Below are 25,103 nucleotides of genomic sequence, written 5' to 3' on the forward strand. Positions count from 1 at the left end.
AATCCTAGAACTCAAGAGCTCACAAAAACTACCCACACATTTTTCTGGTACAGGTGTAAAATATTTCATCAGCAACACGTGATTTAGCAACTTTTTTGCAGCAGTGTTTGTCAGTTTAAAACATCTTCAATCATACCCTTAATAAAACAAATAAACCAAAATAGTAACGTGATTTATTGGCCAGTGAATCAAGTTTTATACACTTTACTGGCTAACGAAGATAATGCAGCTTTGCCTACTATTGTCTTCGTCAAAAGGACACATGTTCAATATGATTAGATGTCTCATACTAATGCAAGAAGTACGGGGAATAAACAAGAAAACTAGAAATACTAGTGAATAATAATTACAACATAATTGGCATTACAGAGGGCGAAATAATTCACATGACTGAAATATTGGTATAGAAGGGTACAGTTTGTTCAGGAAAGACAGGAAGGTAAAAAGGAGGAGCAGTTGCCTAGTATAATCAAGATATATACACCTGATTGAGGTTGATATCAAAGTGGGAGATAGACCTGTTGAAAATCTCTGGGTAAGGATAAAAGGAGTTAAAAAAAAAAAAAAAAAAAAAGGTGATGCCATGGCATGGTCTACTATAGACCACCTAACCAGGAAGAGGTAGATGAGGCTTTTTTTTTTTAAAAAAAAAAAAAGCCAACAAAATCATCCAAAGCACAGGACTTGGTAGCTGAAGTCCCCCATCACAACCCAGACATCCATTGGGAAAATACAGCAAGGCACAGATTAACTAATAAATTCTTGAAATACACTGGAGACAATTTCCTATTATAGAAGGTGGAGAAAGCAAGTAGGGGAGAGGCTGATCTAGATTTGATTCTTACAAAAGGGAAGGAACTGGTTGAGAATTTGAAGGTGGGTGAAAGTGATCATGAACTGATCAGTTCATGATTCGAAGGAATAGCTGGGGGGGGGGGGAGAACAGCAGAATAAAGGTCATGGACTTCAAGACAGATTTTGGCAAACTCAGAACTGGTAGGAAAGATCTCATAAGAAGCAAGTCTAAGGGAAGAGAGAGCAGGAGAGTTGGCAGGGGGGGGAAGGGGCTGAAGAGTTAAATGCCTTCTTTTCAGCTTTCACCAAAAAGGTTAGCAGTGGTCGGATGATATAGCGAACATCAGTATAAATAGGGTAGTATCTAAGGCTAAAATAAGGAAAGAACAAGTTAAGAATTACTTGGACAAGTTAGAGATCTTCAAATCAGCAGGACCTGACAAAATACATCCTAAAATATTTAAGGAACTGGCTGAAGAGCGCTCTGGGCCATTAGTGGGTATCTTCAAGAACTCCAGGAAGACAGAAGAGATCCCAGAGGGCTGGAAAAGGGCAAATATAATACTGATCTATAACAAGGGGAGTAAGGACAACCCAATTATAGACCAGTCAGTTTAACTTCAGTACCCGGAAAGATAATGGAGGAAATAAAGAAATCAATTTGTAAGCACCTACAGGATAATAAGTAACAGTCCACATGGATTTGTCAAGAACAAAATCATGTCAAACCAACCTAGAATCCTTCTTTGACAGAGTAACAGACCTTGTGGATCAGGGTAAGCAGTAGATGAGATATCCCAACTTAAGAAAGGCTTCTGATACGGTCTCACTTGATGGTCTCATAAGCAAGCTAAGGAAATATAGTCCAGATGAACATACTAATGGGCGGCTGCACAACTGGTTGAAAAAAAAAAAAAGAAAAGAAAAAAAACCACACACACACACACACACACACACACACACACACACCATATTCTGTTTTTACCAATGGTTCAGTGTCAAGCAGGAAGGGCCTATTGAGTACGGTTCCACAGGGATCTGTGCTAGGTCCGGTTCTATTCAATATCCTCAAATAATTTGGATAACAGCACAGAAAGTATACTTAAAGTTTGTGGCCAGTACCAAGCTTGGAGGGGTTGCAAGTGCTTTGGAAGACAGGATTAAGATTCAAAATGATCTAGACAAACTGTAGAAATGGTCTGAAATAAAAACCAGGATGAAACTCAAAAAAAAAAAAAAGGACAAATGCAAAGCACTACACTTACGAATGAATAACCAATTGCACAAAATGGGAAGTGACTGCCAAGAAGGGGTACTGCAGAAAAGCATCCAGAGGTTAAGCAACAAACTAAATATGAGTCAACATTAATATTGTTGAAAAAAAAAAAAAAAAAAAAGTATGTCATTCTGGGATGTATTAACAGGAGTGTTCTAAGCAAGACAAGTAGTAATTCTTCCACTCTATTCATCATTGATAAGGCCTCAGCTGGAGCCTTATGTCCAGTGCTGGCTGGGCACCACACTTTGGGAAAGATGTGGACAAATTGGGAGAAAATCCAGAGGAGAGCCACAAAAATTAAAGGTCTAGAAAACACGAACTACAAGAAAAGATTGAAAAACTAGGTTTGTTTAGTCTAGAGATGAGAAGGCTGAGGGGCACATGATAGTATTCAAGTAGGTAAAAAGTTGTTAAGAGGTGATACATTGTTCTCCTTAGCCACTGAAGACAGGACAAGTAGTAATGGGCTTAAATAGCAACAAGGGAGATTTAGGTTAGAAATTAGGAAAGTTTTTAACTGTAAGGGTAGTTTAGCATTGGAACAGATTCCACAACCTCCGTAGGTAATCACCATCACTGGAGCTTTTTAAGAGCAAGTTAGACAAACACTGGCCAGGGATGGTCTCAAGAATACTGAGTCCTGCCTCAGCACAGGGGACCAGAAAAGATGACCTACTGAAGTCCCTTTGGGTCCTACATTTCTATTATCTGAACAGGACTTTTTGCTTTATAAGCACAGGGTGGAGGAGGGGAAGAGACACACACACACACACACTCAAGTGCATAGATTTCAACCCAGTTTCCTTCTTTCAGCAGGACATCACAAGAGTTGACCTGTGCAGACTGCAGTACTTAAGGTCCTTCTAAACAGGAAATACATTAATAGGACAAGAATACAGAAGCAGTTTGACAGCAGCACTGCTAACTGCCAGCTATACAAACCCTCTGTAACAGAGCTGTCATTGTGCAGTGAAGTTTCCAGTTTAACAAAATGGAGTCTTTCCAGCACTAGGCAAGACAATGATTGATTAATTCAGATGATCAAGCAACGTTAAGTTTTGTTGCTGGTAGACTTAAAACACACCACACACACACACACTCACTTTGATTTTTAAAATCTGAACCAGAGGTATTTTGGAGTTTAAGCCCCAATTGTTTATTTAAACTCTTGGGCCCTAACACACTTGCATTTAAAGAGAATGTAGTTTGAGAGACACAAAGTTGAGCACTAGTGAGCTTTTAATCTGATTCTAGGATATGAAACCAGAATGTTCCAAGCAGTTCTCCCATCACATTAATTTTGAAATGAAGTCTCAATTTGCACGATATAAAGACTGGTCTTGAGTTGTTTAATGTTACAGCTTAGGTCTGTATAATCCCTCACTTTGGTCTTGCACATGGATCTAATACAAATACCTTGGAAATCAGCAATTGTAAAGGAAGTGGCCAGTGGGGCATGGCTAACTTCAGAATCTACTGCAAAAGGAGATAAGGCATCTCTCACCTGTGTGGACAATCCAGATTTTAATACAATTTCTCAACATGTTCAGACCTTGATAATGCCAGGAGAAAAAAAGAGGCATCTTATTTCCTGCATATTCTTCCTTCAACTGAAAATTTCAATTGGCTAAATTGTCAAAAGAGTTGGAGCTGAACTGTGTGTGGCAGAAAGAGAAGGCATTTTATCCCCAGAAGAACCATCTACTCTGGTTTTATCATTCATGTCAAATATCCTCCTCTTTGGTTTTAGAACCAACCAAATGGAAACTATATTCACTAATCCCAAAATTACAAGGCTAGTTTACATCCCAAAAAGCAAGATTCCCATAACCATTTTATTTTCAATATAAAGAGTCCCTGCCATTATTTGAAGGCATACTATAAAATTTTACTAGTACAACACTCCAGTGTCATCTCCCAACATATCCAAAGTTAAAAAAAAAAAAAAAAAAAACCTGTTCTAGACCACTAGTATTCTACACTACTCCCCAAAATGCCAGAAAAACAAAATACAGTACACACACATGCTGGGTAATGCAGCATACCCTCAAGACCAACCAATTCTAGCTATTTCAGACCCTGGGGGAGTTTGACAGCAAAATCAAGGGAAAAGACTGCTCTCCACTAAACAATTCAAGTGTGAGGCACAGTTACATAAGTAGCAGCAGTTAACGTGCATATAGCAAGTTAGAAATCCAATAGCAGGCACTACTGGATGTGAGTGCATGCACATGGCTGAACCAGTCCACTCTGTCAAAAGGGTGTGAGGGTAGTCTCCACCACTTGTTAAATTCTCCTTAGGCTACCTAGCAAGACTTTGGATTCACCTGGAGCACATGGAGACAAAGTTAATACAAATGGGTTCACCCTCAACCTAAACAAAATGTGTTTTCCCAATACATTTTTATAGCAGGGACTCTACCAAGCAAGAGTTTACCTAGAGAAGCCACTTATTTATTATAGACCATTTTCTTTAGCTGGGCATGGCCCATAGAGAATTGCTTACCAAAAATCTAAATTTCTTTTTGGTTATTTTAAGACAAGTTCTCCAAGCCTTTATTGTATTAAAATTTATAGGCTGAGTATCCCACATAAAGCTCAGCTATAATGCATTTGTTCCCCCCCAAAACAGCCTGCTCCATATCCCAGACAGACTTCTTGCAACATGTCACAAACTCATTCCCTACCACAGTGTTTCCCAAACTTGGGATACCGCTTGTGTAGAGAAACCCCCTGGCAGGCCTAGCCGTTTGTTTACCTGCCACGTCCGCAGGTCCGGCCGATCGCAGCTCCCACTGGCCACGGTTCACTGCTCCAGGCCACTGGGAGCTGCTGGAAGCAGCAACCAGAGTACATCCCTCGGCCCGCGCCACTTCCAGCGGCTCCCATTGGCCTGCAGCAGCGAACTGCGGCCAGTGGGAGCCGGGATCGGCCAGACCTGCAGACGTGGCTGGTAACAAACCAGCCCAGCCCGACAGGGGCTTTCCCTACACAAGTGGCATCCCAAGTTCGGGAAACACTGCCCTACCAGATGGAATGCCAACATGGCAAGATGCCTATTTCCAAAATGAAAAAGAAACCCTATTCCTAACATGACTGCAAAGACCATCTAACTCAGAGGCCAGACAGATTTCATTTACAGTTAACTTCTAACCTCTGAATAGGAAAAATTAAACTAATTTTTATTACAGTTTTATCTCCTAGAATGGATCCACTCCTCCAGATGCAAGTCCTAAATTTAATCATTCTAAAAGAACGGAGACAAAAAATTTTCCTTTCTTTTTTGAAATTAAAAACTCTATCCTGGAATGTTTGCGAACAGATTACACCTCCTGTCAATACTCAAACTGAGAAGGCGAAACTAAAACAAAATTACTGCAATTTGGAACCAAAGAAAATAATTGTCTCCATATTATTGAGAGATTTTTTGACCTTTTTGACATTAGACCTTAGCTGGGACATGAAGCAGGTAGTAGACAATGTTTTCACCCCTCAGCTCAGAAAAGAGCCGAATCTACAATTGAAAAATAAAGTTTGCTGGTACCAGCAAACCCTCCCAGCATAGAGTCAGCTCCTACAAGCAAAAATGTGCGTTTGCCAATATAGCTTATACCAGTTCCCTGAACAAAATAAGCTAGACCAGGAAAAAAAAAATCACTTACCATATATACTTGTTCATGAGCCAAAATTTTTTTTAGTAAAAAAAGGGAAGCACCAGAGACAGGGGTCGGCTTATGAACAGGTATAGAGAGGGAGAGGTGGGACACAGCCCCCTCCCCCCAACAGAGGGAGCAAGGAGAGGCAGCACAGCCAGCAGAGACAGAAGGGAAGAGCCGGGGCCAGTCCGGGGCTGGCAGGCTACAGCTATGCTGCTCAGCCCTACCCCCCAGAGCAGGCTGTGGCTGCACCACCCGGGCACTGGAGCATGCTGCAGCCACACCCGGCCGAGCCCGCTAGAACAGGCTGCAGCCACGCCACCTGGTCTGGCCTGCTGGAGCAGGCTGTGGCCACGCCGCCAAGCCTGCCGGAGCAGCTCCAGCCTGGTATGAGACATCTTCCCCTGGCGCTCCCCAGATAAGGTGGGAAAGGATGAGATGGGGAAAGTGTGGGGGTCCCGGGCTAGGGGTGGGGTCATGTGGGGGGTGGTCAGAGGGGTTACTCCCCTGACTCCCAGCTTCTCCCCCACAAAAAATTTCCCCACCAGTTGCTGTCCCAACCCTCAGGGTAAGCAGCTGGCGCGCCGGGACACTTTGTTTACTTAGGTTTACCTCCATGCCTGCAGATGCTCGAGGTAAACAAACCATCTCTGACCACCAGTGGCTTATCCTGATGGCCCGGGAGCCAAAGTTTGCGGACCCCTGAATTATAGGGTTGGCTTATGAACGGGTTATAAAAATTTTCCATTTTTACTTATCCATCTGGGGGAGGGAGGGGCGCATGGGTCGGCCTATAAACGAACCGTCTTATGATTGAGTATACACGGTACTATTTTGAATTACCATACCTCCTAGGAGCCCTCGTCGTGCACCAGGGCCTCATTGTTCTGAGCACCATTTTTTAGCCAATATAACTGCATCTGCACTAGGGCTTCTGCCATTATAATGTCTATGACTAGGGCTCCTAGGAGGAATGGCAATTCAAACTAGTAAGTGCTTTTCTGGTCTAGCTTATTTTATTCAGGGAACTGGTATAAACTATACTGGCAAAAGCACAATTTTGCTCATAGGAGCAGACTCTACGCTAGGAGGGTTTGCTGGTATAGCTAGTAAAAGCTGGCTGGTATAGTGTAGATTAGGCCTTTCTGTGTTGACTTCTTTTCCATTGCAATAGGTTCAATTGGTGGCAAAGCAAGTAATAATCATCCCACCATTGTAGGGAAGGTAACAAAATAGCAAAGTTGCTGCTACAACTAGACACAATGGGAACAAGCAAAAACCAAATACCAGTACTTTCCTCAAACCAGAATTAGACCGAGATTAACAAAATTGCTGTAAACTCAAAGTACTTCCAAGAAACTACAGATTATACACATTTCACACACCTCTTCGCCCTGAAACTTGCTGAGAAGCAACTAAAGGATATGGGTTTCTTTCAGAAAACACCTAACTACTCTGAACATTAGGTTGCTTTTTTTAATTGAAGCTCATATTTCCTCCTAAGAGGGATGATGCTTTGTACTAGATGAAGAAACCTTTCTCCAAAAAGTGTGGGCCCCAGAATTTTCAGATTATGTTCCTATTTTATACAGATTATACCATGCTTGTGATGATAACATCTGGACACTTTCAAGTAGTGCATTAAGCAACATGACTAACAATTGTCACCTGTTTGTTCTGCCATCCTCTCCGAAGTGAAAGCTTAAGATTCTGAAATCAGAGCTTCAAAAGCCAAGGTCCTAGGTACTCACCTATACCTTAGTGATAAGATATATCTGAATATCCGAGGATGAGCCAAGCCTGATGAACACAGCAGAGCACACAATCGTATTTTGAACAGCTACGTGATCTACTGTGATTCTCATCGCCTGGTGCCTCAGGTAGGAACAGCTGGGTTTACAGGTGGAGCTTGGTTGTACCACCACTGCTACAGTGACCTACCCTCCTCCTATTTGGGCTCTGAAACTGATAGTCCAGTTATCAGAAATTGAAACTGCAATATCAAAACACTCAAGATTGTAATGTGCTGAGGAATCTTTCCTGTCAATGATTATTTGACATGTCTAAGTCAGCGGCACCGTTTCAGTCCCCTCATAAACATTTGACATAATAAAAACAAGAAACAGGATTTACAATTTAGGTAGCCGTTGCGGTGCTGCTCTTTGGCTTTAGGTCAGCTATGAAGCCGGCTTAGGTTTTCTTTCCAGAATTTGACGAAATAACATTTTACTTTCGACAAAGTAGATGATACTCCAGTTTCATCTTGTAACCTCTATTTAAGACTGAGGACGTTTGTAGTGATCCGATACATAAGAAAAGGTTAGCAAAAATTTTCCTGTACCTAACAGGTTTGGGAAAATATGTATACCATACTGATCCTTGAACATTTTCACTAGCAAAAGAAATCCTGGATTTTCTTGCAGAATGGCAGGCATTCTCACAACTTACTCTTGTGTCTCCAAGAAGTCTACCACCATACTCAAACTAGTCTCATTTTTATTGGTGGTATTCGGACTTCCTCACTGAGACAATGCAATGTCATGTTAGCCTGACCCATGCTAAAAAGGTCTTATGGAGGCAATGGGCCAGGACTCTGGAGATTTGGGTTCAGCTATGCCACAGACTTCCTGTGCGGCCTTGGGCAAGTCATTTAGTCTGTGCTTCAGTTTCACCATCTGTAAGAAGTGGAGATGGTAGCACATCCCTTCCTCAGAGAGATACTGTGAAAATACATTAAAGACTGAGGCACTCACATACTACAGTAACGGGGGTCATAAGTATCTAAGATACACGTCTCAGAAGCAGCCTGCCTGCCATCTTGTTCTTGAAGAAATGCCTAGGAATAACTAAATGGAGCCTATTACAAATGCAAAGGAAATATTGCCTTTCCTTTCCTTTGATCTAACACAAAGCAGCCAAGTACAGTTTGTCAACATCTGTACTTCCCAATTCTTGTTTTGTCTTGGCAATGAAATCATGAAGGTAAGACATCAGTGGGAAGTCCACTAGCTGACACCACTTCCCACCTCTTGCTGAAAGGAAGAAAAGCAATGGGTCGATATAGGTGGAGGTTATTCAAGTGCACAGATTTTTAGTAACTACAAAGTATTAATTCTTTAAAGCAATTTCCTTGTTTAAGTTTCCACCCAAACCTATCAAATTTCAAGCCTGAGACCTATATTTTTTCTTCAAACCCAGAGATGCCATTGTGACATTATCTAATAAAATATGACCACATAGATCACTGTTGTACAACATATGTCAAGTAAGGTGTCTATGGAGAGGTTATGATTTGCTGAATGTGATTTTGCTGTTTGTATGCATGTATCATTTTTGTATTTGAAGTTATGAGTACTGGCTCTATACCTGGATTTCAAATGTTTGCTCCTGTAGTAGCACCCACAAGATATTTAACCTGCACATCTTGAAGGGGCTATTCAAGTTAAGCCCTTGACTTTCTTTAACGGACCACTTAACTCACAATAGAAGATGCCTATCAACACTTAACGGACTTTCCTGCTGTGACAAAGCGAAATCATGCATGGACATGCGACTTGCCCATGTGACTCCAAACACCATCTTGCTACCTGTAATTTTCCACTTGCTGTGCTGAGGGCTTTGTTTGAAACAATGGATTTCCCTCCACGCGGCAGAAGCTATAAAAGGCCCTGGAAACATCTCTGTTTTGCCTCTTTCCTGCTCAAGCCTCTGGACTATGAACTTAGGGGAGCATTATAACCAAAAGGACTGAGGACCTTCCAATGATTTGGAAGCAACCAGAGACTTGACTTAAGCCAGCAGTTTATTCCATCACTGCTACAAGCCTGATCCAAGAACTTTGCAATTATTGCATGTATCTGATTCCTTTAACAAATTTTAACTCTCGCCTTTCTTTTTATAAATAAACCTTTCGATTTTAGATACTAAAGGATTGACAACGGCATGATTATTGGGCAAGATCTGAGTTATACCTTAACCTGGGTATATGGTTGGTCCTTTGGGATCAGAAGAACCTTTTGTTTGATTAAACTGGTTTTAAATAACCACTCATCTTTAAGTCTGGTGTCTGGATGTTGAATCCAGGACTGGAATGCCTAAGGAGACTGCTTTTCTGACTTCTTGTTAGCCAGTTTGGTGAAACAGAAGTTTACTTTTGTTGCTGGTTTGGTATATCTTATGGTAGAACAACCACCTGTAGGTCTGCCTGAGGGGGCCATTTAGGGATCTGGGGCAAAAAAAAAAAAAAAAAAAAAAATCTGTCTAGGGATTGGTCCTGGTTTGAACAGGGGGTTGGACAAGATGACCTCCTGAGGTCCCTTCCAACCCTGATATTCTATCATCCTATTTCTCAGCAGTTTGTCCTGAATTTCGTATTCTCAGTTGTGACCCACGAAGGCACTGTTACAGCCATCTACTCTAGTTTTCCCCACTACCACCTTTGAAGCAAACAAAGGTGGTACTAAATCAATATTTCTCAAACTATGGTCCAAGGAGCTGCTTCTATGAAGGATGAATCATCCAGTCTTGATGCAGTGAAACTTCATAAACCTCAGCACTTTGCAGTGTTGGTCCCAGGATATTGAGACAATGTGAGTGCAATAACATCTGCTTGGACCAACTTCTGTTGGTGAAAGAGACAAGCTTTCAAGCTTATGCTTGAGTTCTTCTATTGGATAAAGAGACAAGCTTTAACCTGAAGAAGTTGGTCCAATAGAAGACATTGCCTCAAACCACCTTGTCTCATTGAATGGCAAGTCAGAACTCTGGGGTTCCAAAAGCTATCGTCAGCCAAACACAAAGTCAAACTTCTGCATCTTGTTTAGCAATTGCATTCTTTGATTCAAGGGTTTTATTCTTGTAAACATGGACCAAATTGGGAAACAAACAGAGAAAGGCAGAACCAAACAGAGTAACCTAGAGAGATCAGAGCCAAGAAGGGTGAGGGCTGCAAATAAGGAGTATGTGAATGAATGCACCCATGTATTCACACCCTCTACACTACTGTAATAATCTTTGTACAAAAATATGCCTTGTGTGGTATCATTTGAAAATTAAACTCACTGGTCGATAATATGATGAAACGTGTGTAGTCACATTCTATGAAAAGTTAAAAACATAAGCTGAAATTAGATCTGCAGTGTGTTTACCAGACAAGTCTGGGTAAACCAGTTTCTCAGAGACAAAACACAAGCTGATGCCTCTAGCCAGGTGTGCATTCACCTAGTGGCCATTCTTAAAGGCAGGGGGGGAGAAGAGGGGGCAGGAACAAACAGATTTGCATTTTAGCAAACAGCATCAAGGAACCTCTTTCACCACCAGACTCCTCGTCTCTATCCCCACAGTGGAAATGAACTTTATCTATGGGTAAACCTTAGGAAAAGGTTTTTCAGAAAGGTGACCAATCTATGAAAGTGAGGGGCAAACACACCAAGTTCTCTCCCTAGCCATCTCTTTCTCGGTCACTTAAGACAACACAAAGAAACAGCATTTGCTCTTGACCTGAAATTGGGTCAGCCCTGTTCTTGGGAGCATGTGCTAAGAACTTCACCTTGAACCAAGTCTCATCTGTTAAGTTTGAATACTAGGAAGTGTTTTTAATTTTATTTCTCTTGTAACCATTTCTCATTTTTACTGGCTTATACTTGTACTCTCTTAAAACCCATCTCCCTTGTAGCTAAACAAACATGTTTTATTCTTTAATTAAAACTAATCTGGTGTTGAATTGTTTGGTAACTCCATTTAAGATAGCAGACTGTTGTATATTGGTTCTCTTAGACAGGCAATGGACCTACTGTCTCTGGACTGTCCAGGAGAGGGCTGGACAGTGCTGAACACATTTTAGGGGAAAATCTGGGACTGGGAGAGTGTTGGGGTCACCCTACATGTGGTAACGAAGCCTGCTGAAAGCCAGAGTGTGGCTGGTGTTTGCTGACAGGTTGCTGGGGTCAAAGTTGTTGGACCAGGGCTATGGCTATACACAGACACTCAGGGTGTGACCTACCTGCTGGCAGTCTGTCTGTTAGCAACCCAGGTGAGAGCTACAGCAGGAAAGCATTGAAAGCACCCAAAGTTGCAGGGCAGGAGTGACAGCACCTCAACACTCCGGATGGCACACCAGAATGTCAGTGTGACATTAGACAAACAAATTCCTACATGCCAAGACATGGAAACAACAGACGAGATGCAGGGAAACAGGGATATAAAGTAACCAAACTCATTCCATGAACATTTATCTTCATCTTGCCTCACTATCCTAGGACATTTATGTAGACCAAAACTATGGTCGCCATGGAGATGTGGAACCAAGACTGGGATGAGGCGATGTGGCCAAAAAGCAGACCAAAAAAACAACCAACCATGCACACACACCCTTGAAATAATCTAAAACATGAAGAGGTTTGAGTACCGCTGATCTAGAGCTATGTTTTGTTATCCTTATTGTCTTAAATGCAGTTTAAGTGTTAGTTTTTAAATTCATCTTTGAGACTTTTTTTTTTTTTTTAACCCAATAAAAGACTTCACCTTAAGTAATTGGGCCTTAGACAATACAGCATCTCCCTCCCCCCCGCACAAAATGTGATTATGGTCAAACATATTATTGTGAAAAATCCACATCCCCCAGGCAACATAGTTAAACCAACCTAACCCCCAGCATAGATAACACTAGGTCAGATCAACGGGAGAATTCTCCCTTTGATCTAGCTACCACCTCTTGGGGAGTGGAGTACCTTCACCAACATTAGAATCCCTCCCATCGGCATGTGGAACAAGGTGGGTGAAGTAATATCTTACTGACCAACTTCTGTTGGAGAGAGAAACAAGCTTACAGACCTCTTCTTCGGGTCTACATTTAGCTTTCACAGACCTGAAGAAAAGCTCTATAAGCTTGTTTCTCTCTCCAACAGAAGTTGGTCAGTAAGATATTACCTCACCCCACCTTGTCTCTGTAATATCCTGGGACCGACATGGCTAGAACTACCCCATGCGTGCATGTATATATGATATAAAAAAATAAAAAATAAATATTTTAGCCACTGAGAAACCTCAGGATAGTGTGCAGTGACATTAAAACAGGAGTACAGAAAACAGTTTGAAAGTACCCATTTAGCAATTGTTTCTGAAACTAATTAGTTTAGTTTTGCTGCACACCTTTTAATTCTTATTTTGGTGCCTCTGGAAGTACATGTTCCCTAGTGTATTAGCACCTCTTGTGTCCCAAATGTCATTACTTCTTAGTTCTGAAGGGAGCCATTTCCACTTTAAGTTTACTATTACACCACTAATTACAAAGTCTATCATTCAGTCACAGCAGCAAACTGGCAGGTACTTTGGAAGTCAAGAAGAAAACACACCATGGAGTCATACTCTTAAAGGTCACTCTGTTCCAACTCGCAAAAAAATATTTCTTTAAAAGTTTAAAGATTACTATATTTATTAGAAGGCAAAGCTTTAGTGTGACAAGAGAGAGCCTAAAATTAAGTGCATTAAGCAATTTCAGCTATTTATAACAAAGTAATATTTAAATAGTTCTTACCTTGCAACATGCATCTATATGCAGATTCAGATATTGCATAAATGTGTGGTGGCATTTCGTGACGTTTCTTCCCTCTGTACATCTCAATGATATTTTCCGAATAAATTGGGAGGTTCTTGTAGGGATTTATGACTACGCAGAACAGTCCAGAATAAGTCTAAAAAAAACCCACACCAACAGCAGTTTAGTTAGCTATTTTATCTTACATTTATATGTCCACTATTAAATGAAGCCACAGAAGCCAGGAAAGCTTCATTCTTCTCAAATTGTGGGCCATTTCTGTGCTAGTCTTGAACATTAGTGACTTCAATAAAACCACCACCTCAAACTATTTAGTTCAAAAATATTGGTTGGTACTTTGAGACATCTAATAACTTGTATCCAAAAGAGCTTAGTTACGATAGAGGTGAAGTCTTGAGCATTTGATTCCTCCTCATTCCCCAAAAGCAGATTTGAATTTTCCCTCTTTGCAAATTAAAAACTGTAGTATTACACTAGTACATAAAAACCACAAAGTGAATGTTTTCCATTTTCACTAAACTTGGACACAAATTGCATCAAAGGCTGAAAGCAGATTAGATTTAAATTTTACTCTGATAAAATGTGCTTCCCCCCCACACACACACACACCCCTAAGTTTTTTGGATCATGCTTGCAAAACTTATGAAAAAATGTAGCTGTTCACGTTCAGAGTCTACTCACTCAGTTAAAGGAAGAAATTTTGAATTAGCTGCTGATTTCTACAAGATGATCTAGTAATAAATACTGAACAGCTGGGTTGCTCCTCCTGCTATAGAAAACAAAGAGCATCCCCCTTTAAGACTTTCCTCCAGGCCACATCTCTAGGTAGCTTGATGCAGTTTTGAAAGCAGATAAGTAAAAATTAATCAATAGTTCCATAACAAGGACCAGCTAAAGGACCTCTTCCCTCAAAAACAAAAATAGGAAAGTTAGTTGCTAAACATCCCAGAACAGAAGCCTCAAACTCATTTGGTGCAGAGAGCTAGATTCACAGTTTCATTACAAAAACAACAAGGAGTCTGGTGGCACCTTAAAGACTAACAGATTTATTTGGGCATAAGCTTTCGTGAGTAAAAACCTCACTTCTTCGGATGCATGAGTTTCATTACAGACTATGGGAAAGGATCCAAGTTCAGGACTCCACAAATTCCTCAGGGTATGGCTACATTTGCAGGTGTACAGCGCTGTGAATTAAACCTGCCTTCATACATCTGAGTAGGGAAAGCGCTGCAGTCTGTCCACACGGACAGCTGACAGTGCACTGTTGTGGCCACATTTGCGGCACTTGCAGCGGCATTGGGAGCGGTGCATTATGGGCAGCTATCCCAAGAGTTCTCTTCCCATTCTGGCGCTGTGGGAAGGGTGCGGGGCATTCTGGGTCCTGTCCCAACACCCCGTGATGCATCGCTTCACATCCCACCAATCCCTGTGTTTCCGTCCACATTTGGCACCATCTTTCAACGGTTTCTGTGCAGCGCAATCTGTGTTCTGTTTCGGTCTGTGGGAAATGGAGCCTGAACTGCTGAGGAGTAAGCTGACGACTCTCGCCAGTACGTCACGGCAGTCGAGCTACTCCTTAAGATCCAAAGTGACAGTGAGGAGTCTGACGATGATATTGAGTTGCGTAACGCATACAACACAAAATTGCTTGTGGCGTTCACGGACATGCTCAGCACCGTGGAACGCCACTTTTGGCCTCGGGGAAAAAAAAACACTGAGTGGTGGGATCACATCGTCATGCAAGTCTGGGATGACGAGCAGTGGCTTCAGAACTTTCAGATGAGAAAAGCCACTTTCATGGGACTGTGTGAGGAGCTCGCCCCCACCCTGCGGCACAAGAAACAAGACTGAGAGCTGCCCTGCCAGTGGAGAAGTGGGTGGCTATTGCAATCTGGAAGCTGGCAACTCCAGACAGCTACCGATCGGTCGCAAACCAGTTTGGAGTGGGAATGTCGACCACTGGAATCGTATTGATGCAGGTTTGAAGGGACATTTATCGCATTCTCCTCAGAAGAACTGTGACTCTGGGTAACGTGCAGGACATTGTTGATGGCTTCGCACAAATGGGTTTCCCTAACTGTGGAGGGGCGATAGATTGGGACGCATATTCCCATTTTGGCACCACCCCACCTAGCATCTGAGTACGTTAATCAGAAGGAGTATTTCTCTATGGTTTTCCAGGCGCTTGTGGATCACCGTGGGCGTTTCATTGACATTAATGCAGGCTGGCCCGGAAAGGTGCATGATGCACGCATCTTTCGGAACACTGGCCTGTTCAGGAAGCTGCAGGACGGGACTTTTTTCCCCAGAGCAGAAGATCACAGTAGGGGAAGTCGAAAACAGGCTTTAAGTATATATTATCCAGTCCTCTACTGTAATTCTCCATTGCTCAGTGACAAAAACCTGCTCCCCACAAGCCACCACTACTTCTGTTTCTGCTCTCTTTCCCCAGAATTCTGTTTCTTTTCCTATGACTGACTGTCTTCTGTTCACCCTGCTGCATTTCCTTCCCACCAACACCACTCAATTCTCGTCTCCCTGAGGGCTTCACTCTCACATCCTTTCTTATTCCATGCACTAGAATGTTCAGCAATTCAGTAGTCAATTTTGACAGTGAAGTGTCACTACTTGTTTTTAGAGCTGATGCTCCAATGAGATTAATAGGGAACAGCACAGTTCAGAACCATTACAGAGAATGTAACCGGTTATCTGCAAACTTAGGGAGATAGTGTCTGTTTACACCCTGTTCACATTTGGAAGGTTTTTTGCATTGCAACCATGAGGGAATAGAATTACTTTTTCTTAAAAAAAAAAAAAAAAAAAAAAAATAGCTGCAATTCTATGAAACCTGAATGTGTCATGGAGGCCACAAGTTCATCAACTGGGCCATATGCTTGGACATCCTTCTCCTCAAGACAGGACATTTGAAAGGCAAGCCAAATTTCTCCCCCCTATAAGAATACATCTGTCAGTGAATTCCTTAATTAACTAATAATAAAGGTATCCTAAATGGAAAGGAGAGAGGGAAAAAGTGGAACAGGAAGTCAGTCTTTCCCTTTGCCTACTAGAAGAGATTGAGCAAAAATTAGTTATCTGCTATAGCAAAGTGCAGCCTCCAGGGAAAGATTAAACTCCCTGAAAACGATCTTGTAATGCCCAGAAAAAAAAAAGTGTGTTAAAAATTTATCCACGTTGCCTCCTGGCAGATTCTCTGCAGAGTCTGTCTCAGCTCATATTCGGCTAGTGAGTTTGAAAATATACCCACATCCCCCTCTCTGCATTCATAATGATATGTTTTCATTAAGCATTGTTTTTTATCTATCCGTTGTACCCTTGGTTCTCTTATTCCAGAGACAGCGTTCGTCACAAAGACTTGCATATTCCATAGGTGTTGCTTTTGATATAAATATATGAACAGCTGTTGAATCAGTCACAGAATACTTGTTTTTCCCCCACTCACTCAATAGACTAAGGGGGAGGGGATGTTTCTTGCAGTCCTCAAGAAATGCGGCACAGATGCTAAAAAGGAAAGTATTCCCTAGCACAGAGGTTCTGAACCTTTCAAGACTACTGTATCCCTTTCAGAAGTCTGACTTGTCTTAGAACCTCCATGTTTCACCTCATTTAAAAACTACTTGCTTACAAAAATCAGTCAAAAACAGTGTCATAGCACACTATTACTGAAAAATTGCTTACTTTCTCATTTTGTCTGTATGAAATTTTAGTTTGTACTGACTTCACTAGTACTTTTTATGTAGACTTTTGTAAAACTAGGCAAATGAGTTTATGTACCCTCTGAAAGACCTCTTTGAACCCCCAGGGTACATGTACCCCTGGTTGAGAACCACTGCCCTAGCACTTCAGAGTGGTAGCCGTGTTAGTCTGCATCAGCAAAAACAACGAGGCGTACTTGTGGCACCTTAGAGACTACAAATTTATTTGGGCATAAGTTTTAGTCTCTAAGGTGCCACAAGTATTCCTCGTTTTTGCCCTAGCATTAAGACCTTCAGGATGAATGTTTAAGGTCATTAATAATAAAGCCATTCAGGGAGCTCTTCATAAGAGAATGAAGAACACGTGCTGGAATTTCCAACTCTATACTCTTGATTTTCTAGAGGGAAGCAGCACAGTTCTTTCTGCTGCTGGGAGGAATCTTGTTAAGCAGGCAATCCACCTTCTCAATTAATTAAGTAAGGCACATTTCAGCATTAAGTAAAGAAATAGATTAGCCCAGAGGTACAGATTTCCTTACAAAAACAGAATCTGAAGTCTTGTCTTTGCTCATAACTCCCATACAACATTCATTCCAGTACTTTAACCTGGCCTTGATAGTAGGCTCTTTTGTGAATGGTGAGCATGCAAACAGGAGTAACTTACATGAAAAGCTGTTAATTAGAAGGAAGCTAGATCTGTGTTTCCAAAAGGACCTTGCACAGCAGGTCCGATCTATTCTGCCTGTCTCAGATAACCTGTAGCAATGTTACTTGCTAGTGCTACAGATGCATACATTTTAAATCTTACTACAGGTCTTTGACTGTTCTACATGTTCCTAGGAAGGAAACAAATGGTAAGAAAGGCACATTGAAAACTGCTCCAGCCTGGTCTGACACAGGGCCTCTGCTTCATAGCCCCTTCAACTGGAAGGGTTTCGTTATCCATTGGCCCTGGTTAAAATCTAGACTAGATTGACCTCGTTATCACCTGGATAGGTTCTCTAAAACTTAAGTGTTTGAGGCTCCACTCTCACAGGGCTACTGCAGTCCTCTTCATTCAACACAAAATAGGACTTTTTGCATAACTATAACCCTTGAAAGTGTTTTCTTAGGTTTATCTGGTTAATTATAGGGCTTGCTGGACCTCTAACCCCTTCTCTGACATGGCTCTAAGGCAGGGATTCTCAAACTGGGGGTTGGGACCCCTAAGGGGGGGGGTCCCAAGATTATTACATGGGGGGGGTCACAAGCTGTCAGCCTCCATCCCAAACCTGGCTTTGCCTCCAGCATTTATAATGGTGTTAAATATATAAATTTAAAAAACTTTTTAAAATAAGGCGGGGTTGCATTCAGAGGCTTGCTATGTGAAAGGGGTCACCAGTACAAAAGTTTGAGAACCACTGCTCTAAGATATGAGGCCTTATGTTTACCTCCCTGGGGTGGAATCACACAAAACTCTCACTCAAGACCAGATCCTGGACTACTGCACCCCATATAACAGTGATTTCTCAGCAGGTCAGACTGGGTTAGGTACCTGCAATTCTTCCCTTTGGGTGCTATAACAACAAGTGGTAATTAGTAAGGCTGCGATTTAGTCACGGAAGTCATGGAATCCGTGACTTCCAAAGACCTCTGTGACTTCAGCTAGCTGGGAGCTGCAGAATCCCCTGCCACCTGTGGAGGCAGGGAGCTGTGGGTGCTCCTGGCCACCGTGTGCTACAAGAGGAGCCCCACAGCTCCCCACCACCATTCCTGGCTGGGGGGGACCCCCCTGGAGCTCCCAGCCCTTCTCCCCTCCCATATCTGCCCAGGCTACCCATTTTGTCATGGGTATTTTTAGTAAGAGTCAAGGACAGGTCATGGGCTTCTGTGAATTTTTCATTATTGCTCATTACCTGTGACTTACTAAAAATATCTGTGACCAGACAGCCTTCTCCAAATATTTACCATAGTTGGAACAAAGCATAAAGGGAGAGAAAAAGTATGTTAAAGTCTATGCACAAATCTTACTCACTCAGAGGCTTGTCATCTCTTCGCAGAGACCCTAGGAAGTTCACTCTTTACTCCAGACCCCTAGGGGTCAGTGTCTGTGAGAACAGCTTCTCATCAGCAACTCCCAACAACCATTGCCCCCTCCCTAGAGAATGACACATATCCCACCCAGAAGCTCTTTGTCTCAGGTTCCGCAGGGGTTTTTTTGTTCTCATGTGTTTGCAAGCTGGGAATCGACCCCCTAAATACACTAGTTTGTGAGAGAGCTCCATAAGGAGTTGGAGGTGGGGTCATCCACGTGAATGCTTCTAGTATGGTCTCTTACCTGTTTGTGAAGTAGTTATCTGAGGCCTTTATTCTTTTTTCCTGCCTTTTATAGGCAGCTTATGTTGGCTTCCTCCAATACACAAAGTTAAATATTTGTATGCTTACTAACTTTGTTTATATAATCAAACCCCTTAATGTAATGAATCCTGTAACTCACATCCATCACACATCCCCTCATCTACATTCCCTGAATTTTGTGGAGGTTGCCTAGTCCACAGTTAGAAGATGGGCCAGAAAAAGGCTAATTCAGGGCAGCTAATTTGGGTATGTAGCAGGACAGGCTGAGGGAAAGCAGTGGATACTAAGTCAGAGGTATTCTGACTAAATTCAGCAATGGTGTGAGGGAGGTAGTCTGAATCCAGGGAGGTTCTGAGGAAGAGATCTGGGATTGAGACCAGAGGCTAATGTGTTCAGGAGAATAGTATTGTGGCTTAAGAACTGAATTTTGATGCATTTGGCTTGTTTTAGGTTACTGATGTTCAAGTTTTTGTTCATCTTCATTTCCAATGAAGGAAATGCCCAGACAAAAGTTTAAAATGGGGTTAACACTGAGAGTATATCAGTAATTAAGATAAAATTCATTACAAGCTCTGATGGCAAACTAAAGAGGCCTATTCCTGCAAACCACAGTGTGCCGCGGCCCTCGTAAACCTGTCATTTCCAACACACTTTTCCCAATCAAGCTAAAATGGCCTCTCTCACATGTGCAGCATTCTTGAACTGAATAGTTTAAGCCTAGGAAATGCTGCAAGATACTCTATGCATGCACAGCATATGATCTTCAGAAAGTCATAACACAGACCGCCATGTATTCTATAGTAAATTGCACCTATGTTCTGCAGCAAGAACACTGGATTCCATGAAATCTATTGCAGCAGAATGTAGGCTCTGTACAGTCTAGAATTCTCCCCCTCCCCCCTCCGAAACAGCTCTTACTGAATCAAATACGACTGAGGGAGATATCAGATAGAGGGATAGTGTTAGAGGGATAGTGTACTTCCAAGGTCAATTTTATATTGCCTCATTTTTAGAGTACTGCAAAATATTGCAGTGAAAATGTATAGTTACATTATAGAATTTGTGGGGAAAGGAGTGGAGGAAGAAGCAAGAGGTTTCTAGTCTCAATCATAGAATATCAGGGTTGTAAGGGACCTCAGGAGATCATCTAGTCCACCCCCCGCTCAAACCAGGACCAATCCCCAGACAGATTTTTGCCCCAGAACCCTAAATGGCCCCCTGAAGGACTGAACTCATAACCTTGGATTTAGCAAGCCAATGCTCAAACCATTTCAGCAATTGGTCAGGGGACAGTGCTGCATTTGGCACCCAAACTGAAGGTGTGAAAATGCAGTTATTGCACAAACCCAAAACACATTAAATGGAGTTTAAAAGTGACCAGCATGACACCAACATCTGTATTATCAGACTGAAGAAGGAACACCCCACTAAAAGGAATGGGCAAGCAAGGGCTTGGGCCTACTGTGTTCCAGCTACAAAAACTAGAGCAGACATCACTGTATCAAGTTTCCATTGTTTACATTTGGGTGTTTCTCTTTGCAACAATGAGGGCAACATGATTTTTGTGAGGTAAAGAGCTCGGTTTCTGGACTACAATTCTGCAGAATTGGAAACATAAAAGGCCCTGTCAAATCAAGGACAAGTTTCAACAGAAACTTAGAAATGGTGCTAACCAATAGAAAGTGTTATTAAATTTCAGTTTTCCCAACTCAGGCAATTTAGACTACAGACTGCTAAACACAGGACCTCTAATGGGAAGTATTTTACCCTTTCTTCTAGTTCTCCACAGATGAACCATTTCTGTTCAAGCTTTCAGAACACTCACTGTAGCACAAAGACCGCACACTGAAAATTTCAGCCAGTTATAATCAATTGATAAAGCAGGCTATAATGAAAACCTGCTATAATAAATTTAAAGTATGTGCACGTATTTGCTTATACAGATTTACAAAAAAAAATTTCAGCTTTTCACAAACATTAAATTTTCAATTTCAAAACAGGGCACTTGTTTGGGTAGCACAAAATTCTGTTTTGCTGAAGAAAAGGATGTGGGCAGTACCAGTCAAAGGAAATCAGGAATGCTGGAATGGCTATCTTGGCAAGGCTCCAAAGACAAACATTAAAGCAGAGCTGCGACAGACGTTTGTTATACAAAAGTCTCCTTCAGGACACTAATTGTGGAGCCTGAATGCTTCCAGATGCTTACAAGGCTTCAGCCAGCAGTATAGCAAAATCCAAATTACTAAATGATAAACTATCCAATAATGTAGCACTCAGGTTACTGGCACAGAATTAGTTGGAAACTGTATTATGTTTCAAATAGCAAGCTTGCCAATAAAGAGGTACTATCTAAACAATCTGTGGCCAAGTAGAGAGCTCATTATATCATTACCCCAGAGTGTGGGAGTTCATATTTTGATGGTATCTTCTGACACCAACAAGAAGTGCACTAACTTACCACAGGTTTAAGAAAAACCTATGAAGTTTACAGAATCCCTCATCACTGTCCGTTGACCTCAAGTATATAAAGCTGAGACTGTATAACTTTTCACCCTTTGGCAATATCTAAACTTCAGACTCTTACAAAAAGATTTCCACTGGTTCTGGTGGGAGCCCTAATGCAAGCTTCTGTGGCCAAGCTTTTTTCAAAAGCCACATTCAAATTTTTCAGCAGGTTTAATTAAATATAGGGATAAAAATGCAAGAAACCAGAATCCTGTGAACTAGTAGGGAATCTTACAAAAATATTCCCTACCATAGACATAGTCAGAGACTGAAAAAGTTATGACTCAACATTTTAGTATGTTTTATTGGTAACCAAACTTCTTTAAAGTGTCAACTGGTTTGTACATTGTAACACAAAGGGTGAAATCCAGGCTCCTGCCTCAACCTACACTTTAAATACCATTTTATAAAATGTGCTATGAAGAGCCTTAGTTGAATTTGAAGATTTAGAATATACTAAACCAACTGGCTTGAGTAATCAGAAAATCTGCTGACAAAACTCAACATTTATCTCCAACTCTTCAATAAAGGGTGTCAAACAATTGGCCCCTTTAAGAGGGAGTGGGATCCAGTGCATGTGGACTGATTACCTGCTGCCCAACTGGGCTTAAGGGAAAGCACCTGGGCTTATGAAGTGGGAAAGCTGCAGGTAGTTGTTGGCAGATGTCTGCAGACATTTCTGGGATTAAAAAGGATCCTGCAAGGCCCTGAGTTAGCAGAGGGAATGCCTATGGAGATTCAGAACCTCTTATTTGGGGTTTGGCAGAAAGCAGAAAGATAGACCCTCGGGGAGGTGGGGCTGAACCCAGATGAAACTGTAAGGAAGACTGCTGGTTTGAATTCTATTTTGAAAGACTAAGACTTAATAAATTGGATCCCAGAAGGGGAATGTTTTGACTATCTGGACTGTGTTGACTCTAAGGGATGCTAAGTGAAGGGGAAACTGAGGCAGGCCTTCGCAGCAGCATGCTGGCCAGAAGTGGGTGCTACAGGGCAGGCATGCTCTTTGACAAGGTGTAAGATGTTTCAGATTTGTCTTTTTAATGTTGAGGTAGCACTTAGAGTTTCCATTCTGCTAGCTACTATACAAACAAGTAAAACAAAAGTTCTCTGGTTAAGAGGCACACCCTGCCATTTACTTTGCCACAGCAGTTGCCTTTTAAGCATAAAAGGCTTTTCTGTGGCTAAAGTAGAGCGTTGAGCCATGTACCGCTACAAAGGGTTAGACAACCTCTCCAAATGATACTGTAACTTATCCAATGTGGTGTTTCCCTTTCTCCACCGAACTTACACTAGTTGCAACGGTCAAGAACACTATATAGTGATCTTTCCGGTTCCTATCATACGCATTCAGTTACAGAAACCCCTCCTCCTTGTGCTGCCTTTCCTTGAGAGTTGATAAGATTTTGGCTGATCTTATGAGCTCCAGCCCGAAGGAACTTCAGAAGACTTCCTACAGGTTTTCCAACTGCTCATTTTCAAGAGATATTTATGTTTGCTTCAGACACTGTTCAAGTTCTCTGCACCAGCAAGTGGGATCCTCAGCCCAGTAACTGTTGTAAAGATATTTTTTCCCCCTTTTTCATTTTAGTTCCCTTAAAACAGCACATCAGTAGACTACACTAGTACTTCAAATATTCTGCCTTCAAATATTCCCACCACCTACACTGGGCACCAGAGAAAAATTAAGGCTTGTCAACACTAGAAAATTGCACTGGTGGAACTTCAATTTTTAAACTGTCAAACTCTTTTTCTGGTTTAAATGTGTGGACGTTAAAAATAAAAATAAAGTAAGAAAGTGACTGGCTTATTTTAGTTAACCCTGTTCTTAACTGACTTAAGCTAAACTGAAACAAACATGTCAACACTGCCTTTTACACTAATTTAACTATAGCTGTTTAAATTCATGCCTCCAGTTATAACAGCACTACTTTGTCATGTAGACAAGCCCCAAGTTACCTAGTAGATATTTTTGAGGCCTAGCTTCTCCAGTCTGATGTTATCCATTGTCCTAACTCTTAATCTAGTCAAGAGCAGCCTCACCTGTCCTCATCTCAACCACATCTGGTACTCCTTACTGGTGTCTGAATACTCAATTATTTTAACCCATCTGATTGCTGAACTGCTTGGATGCACTAAACTCACCAACTAAAGGTTGCTCTCAATCTTTCCTTCAGTTAAGGTATGCTCTCCACATCACATAGAATGTATTTATCCTGCAATGATCTCTGCCTTGAATCAGAATGGGCCATTAAAATCCTTAAGGCTTGCAGAAGCAGTTATACAGAGGGGGCGCTAAGAGCCAGTTGTGCAATTCCATACATAACTGGATAGGTCTAAAAAAGGTAGGACTACGTATTCTACATCCACTCCAACATCAGGAACAACCAGACTACACAGAGGATTCCAGTCCAGTTTACTGATCCTAGTTTCTTCTTTGGTAGAAACTACCAGTAGTCAGTTATGAGGAATTATCTGCTTTGCAACCCACATGTAGAATCATGCTCATTCACAATATCTTCCCCTACTTCATAACACTTATTACACCGCTCTACAGCCAAAATAAATGTAGTCAAACTTTACTAATTCTGGGTCACTGAGAATGAAAATGATGCTTAAAATTGTTGATTGGCTCTAGTTTTCAAGATATGCTATTGGGTCAGTATATACGACCCTTGACTTGGGAATGACGGAGGAAAAGTGAGTTATAAAGGGAAGGGATCTCAATTTAAACCAGAAGTTACTAAAATACATCTTTGACTGGATCTATGAATAAATCTATGACTGGGTTTGGACAGTACTTGCTTTTTAGGCAAAACAATGAATGATGCAATCTGAAGCTGGTATTGCATCATCCATGATATGAATTGCATCATGTTATTCCTAGAAGTCATGGATGATGCAATCATAATGAAGCTTACATCACTCTGCTGAACAAATTGCCCTATATCAGCTCTAGAAATCATACAGTGTCGTGCTCTCTTATTTGTCAGTGTTTGATTTTGCAAAGGGACACATTTCTGTTTAGCCAAAGCGAGCAGAGATGCCTCATACTTGTGTGAACAGTGCAGATAACTTCTGCTATGTTTGTGGTGAAGTGACTTTTGCATCACAAAAGCGCAGTATTACCACTATGGTTAAGAAAGCCTATCACCTTTATTTTGGCTGCAAAATTGGAGATCAGGACAAGAGGTGGGCCCCACACATCTGCTGCAACACTTGTGCAACAAATCTTCGCCAGTGGTTGAACAGGAAAAGGAAAT

At 41.6% G+C, this 25,103-nt stretch overlaps 1 protein-coding gene across 6 annotated transcripts in view; it reads right to left on the minus strand.

The window, feature by feature from the left end:
• The window catches only part of MYH10 (myosin heavy chain 10), a 154,808-nt gene that overhangs the window by 117,179 nt on the left and 12,526 nt on the right, over positions 1-25,103 (minus strand). For all 6 annotated transcript variants that reach the window (XM_034790037.1, XM_034790036.1, XM_034790035.1 and 3 more), the window contains one exon: positions 13,265-13,421. In XM_034790037.1, coding sequence (XP_034645928.1) covers positions 13,265-13,421 — 157 coding nt within the window. The remainder of the gene's footprint in view (positions 1-13,264; positions 13,422-25,103) is intronic.

The sequence above is a fragment of the Trachemys scripta genome, chromosome 14, assembly GCF_013100865.1.
Source record: "Trachemys scripta elegans isolate TJP31775 chromosome 14, CAS_Tse_1.0, whole genome shotgun sequence".
NCBI classification, from domain to species: domain Eukaryota; kingdom Metazoa; phylum Chordata; order Testudines; family Emydidae; genus Trachemys; species Trachemys scripta.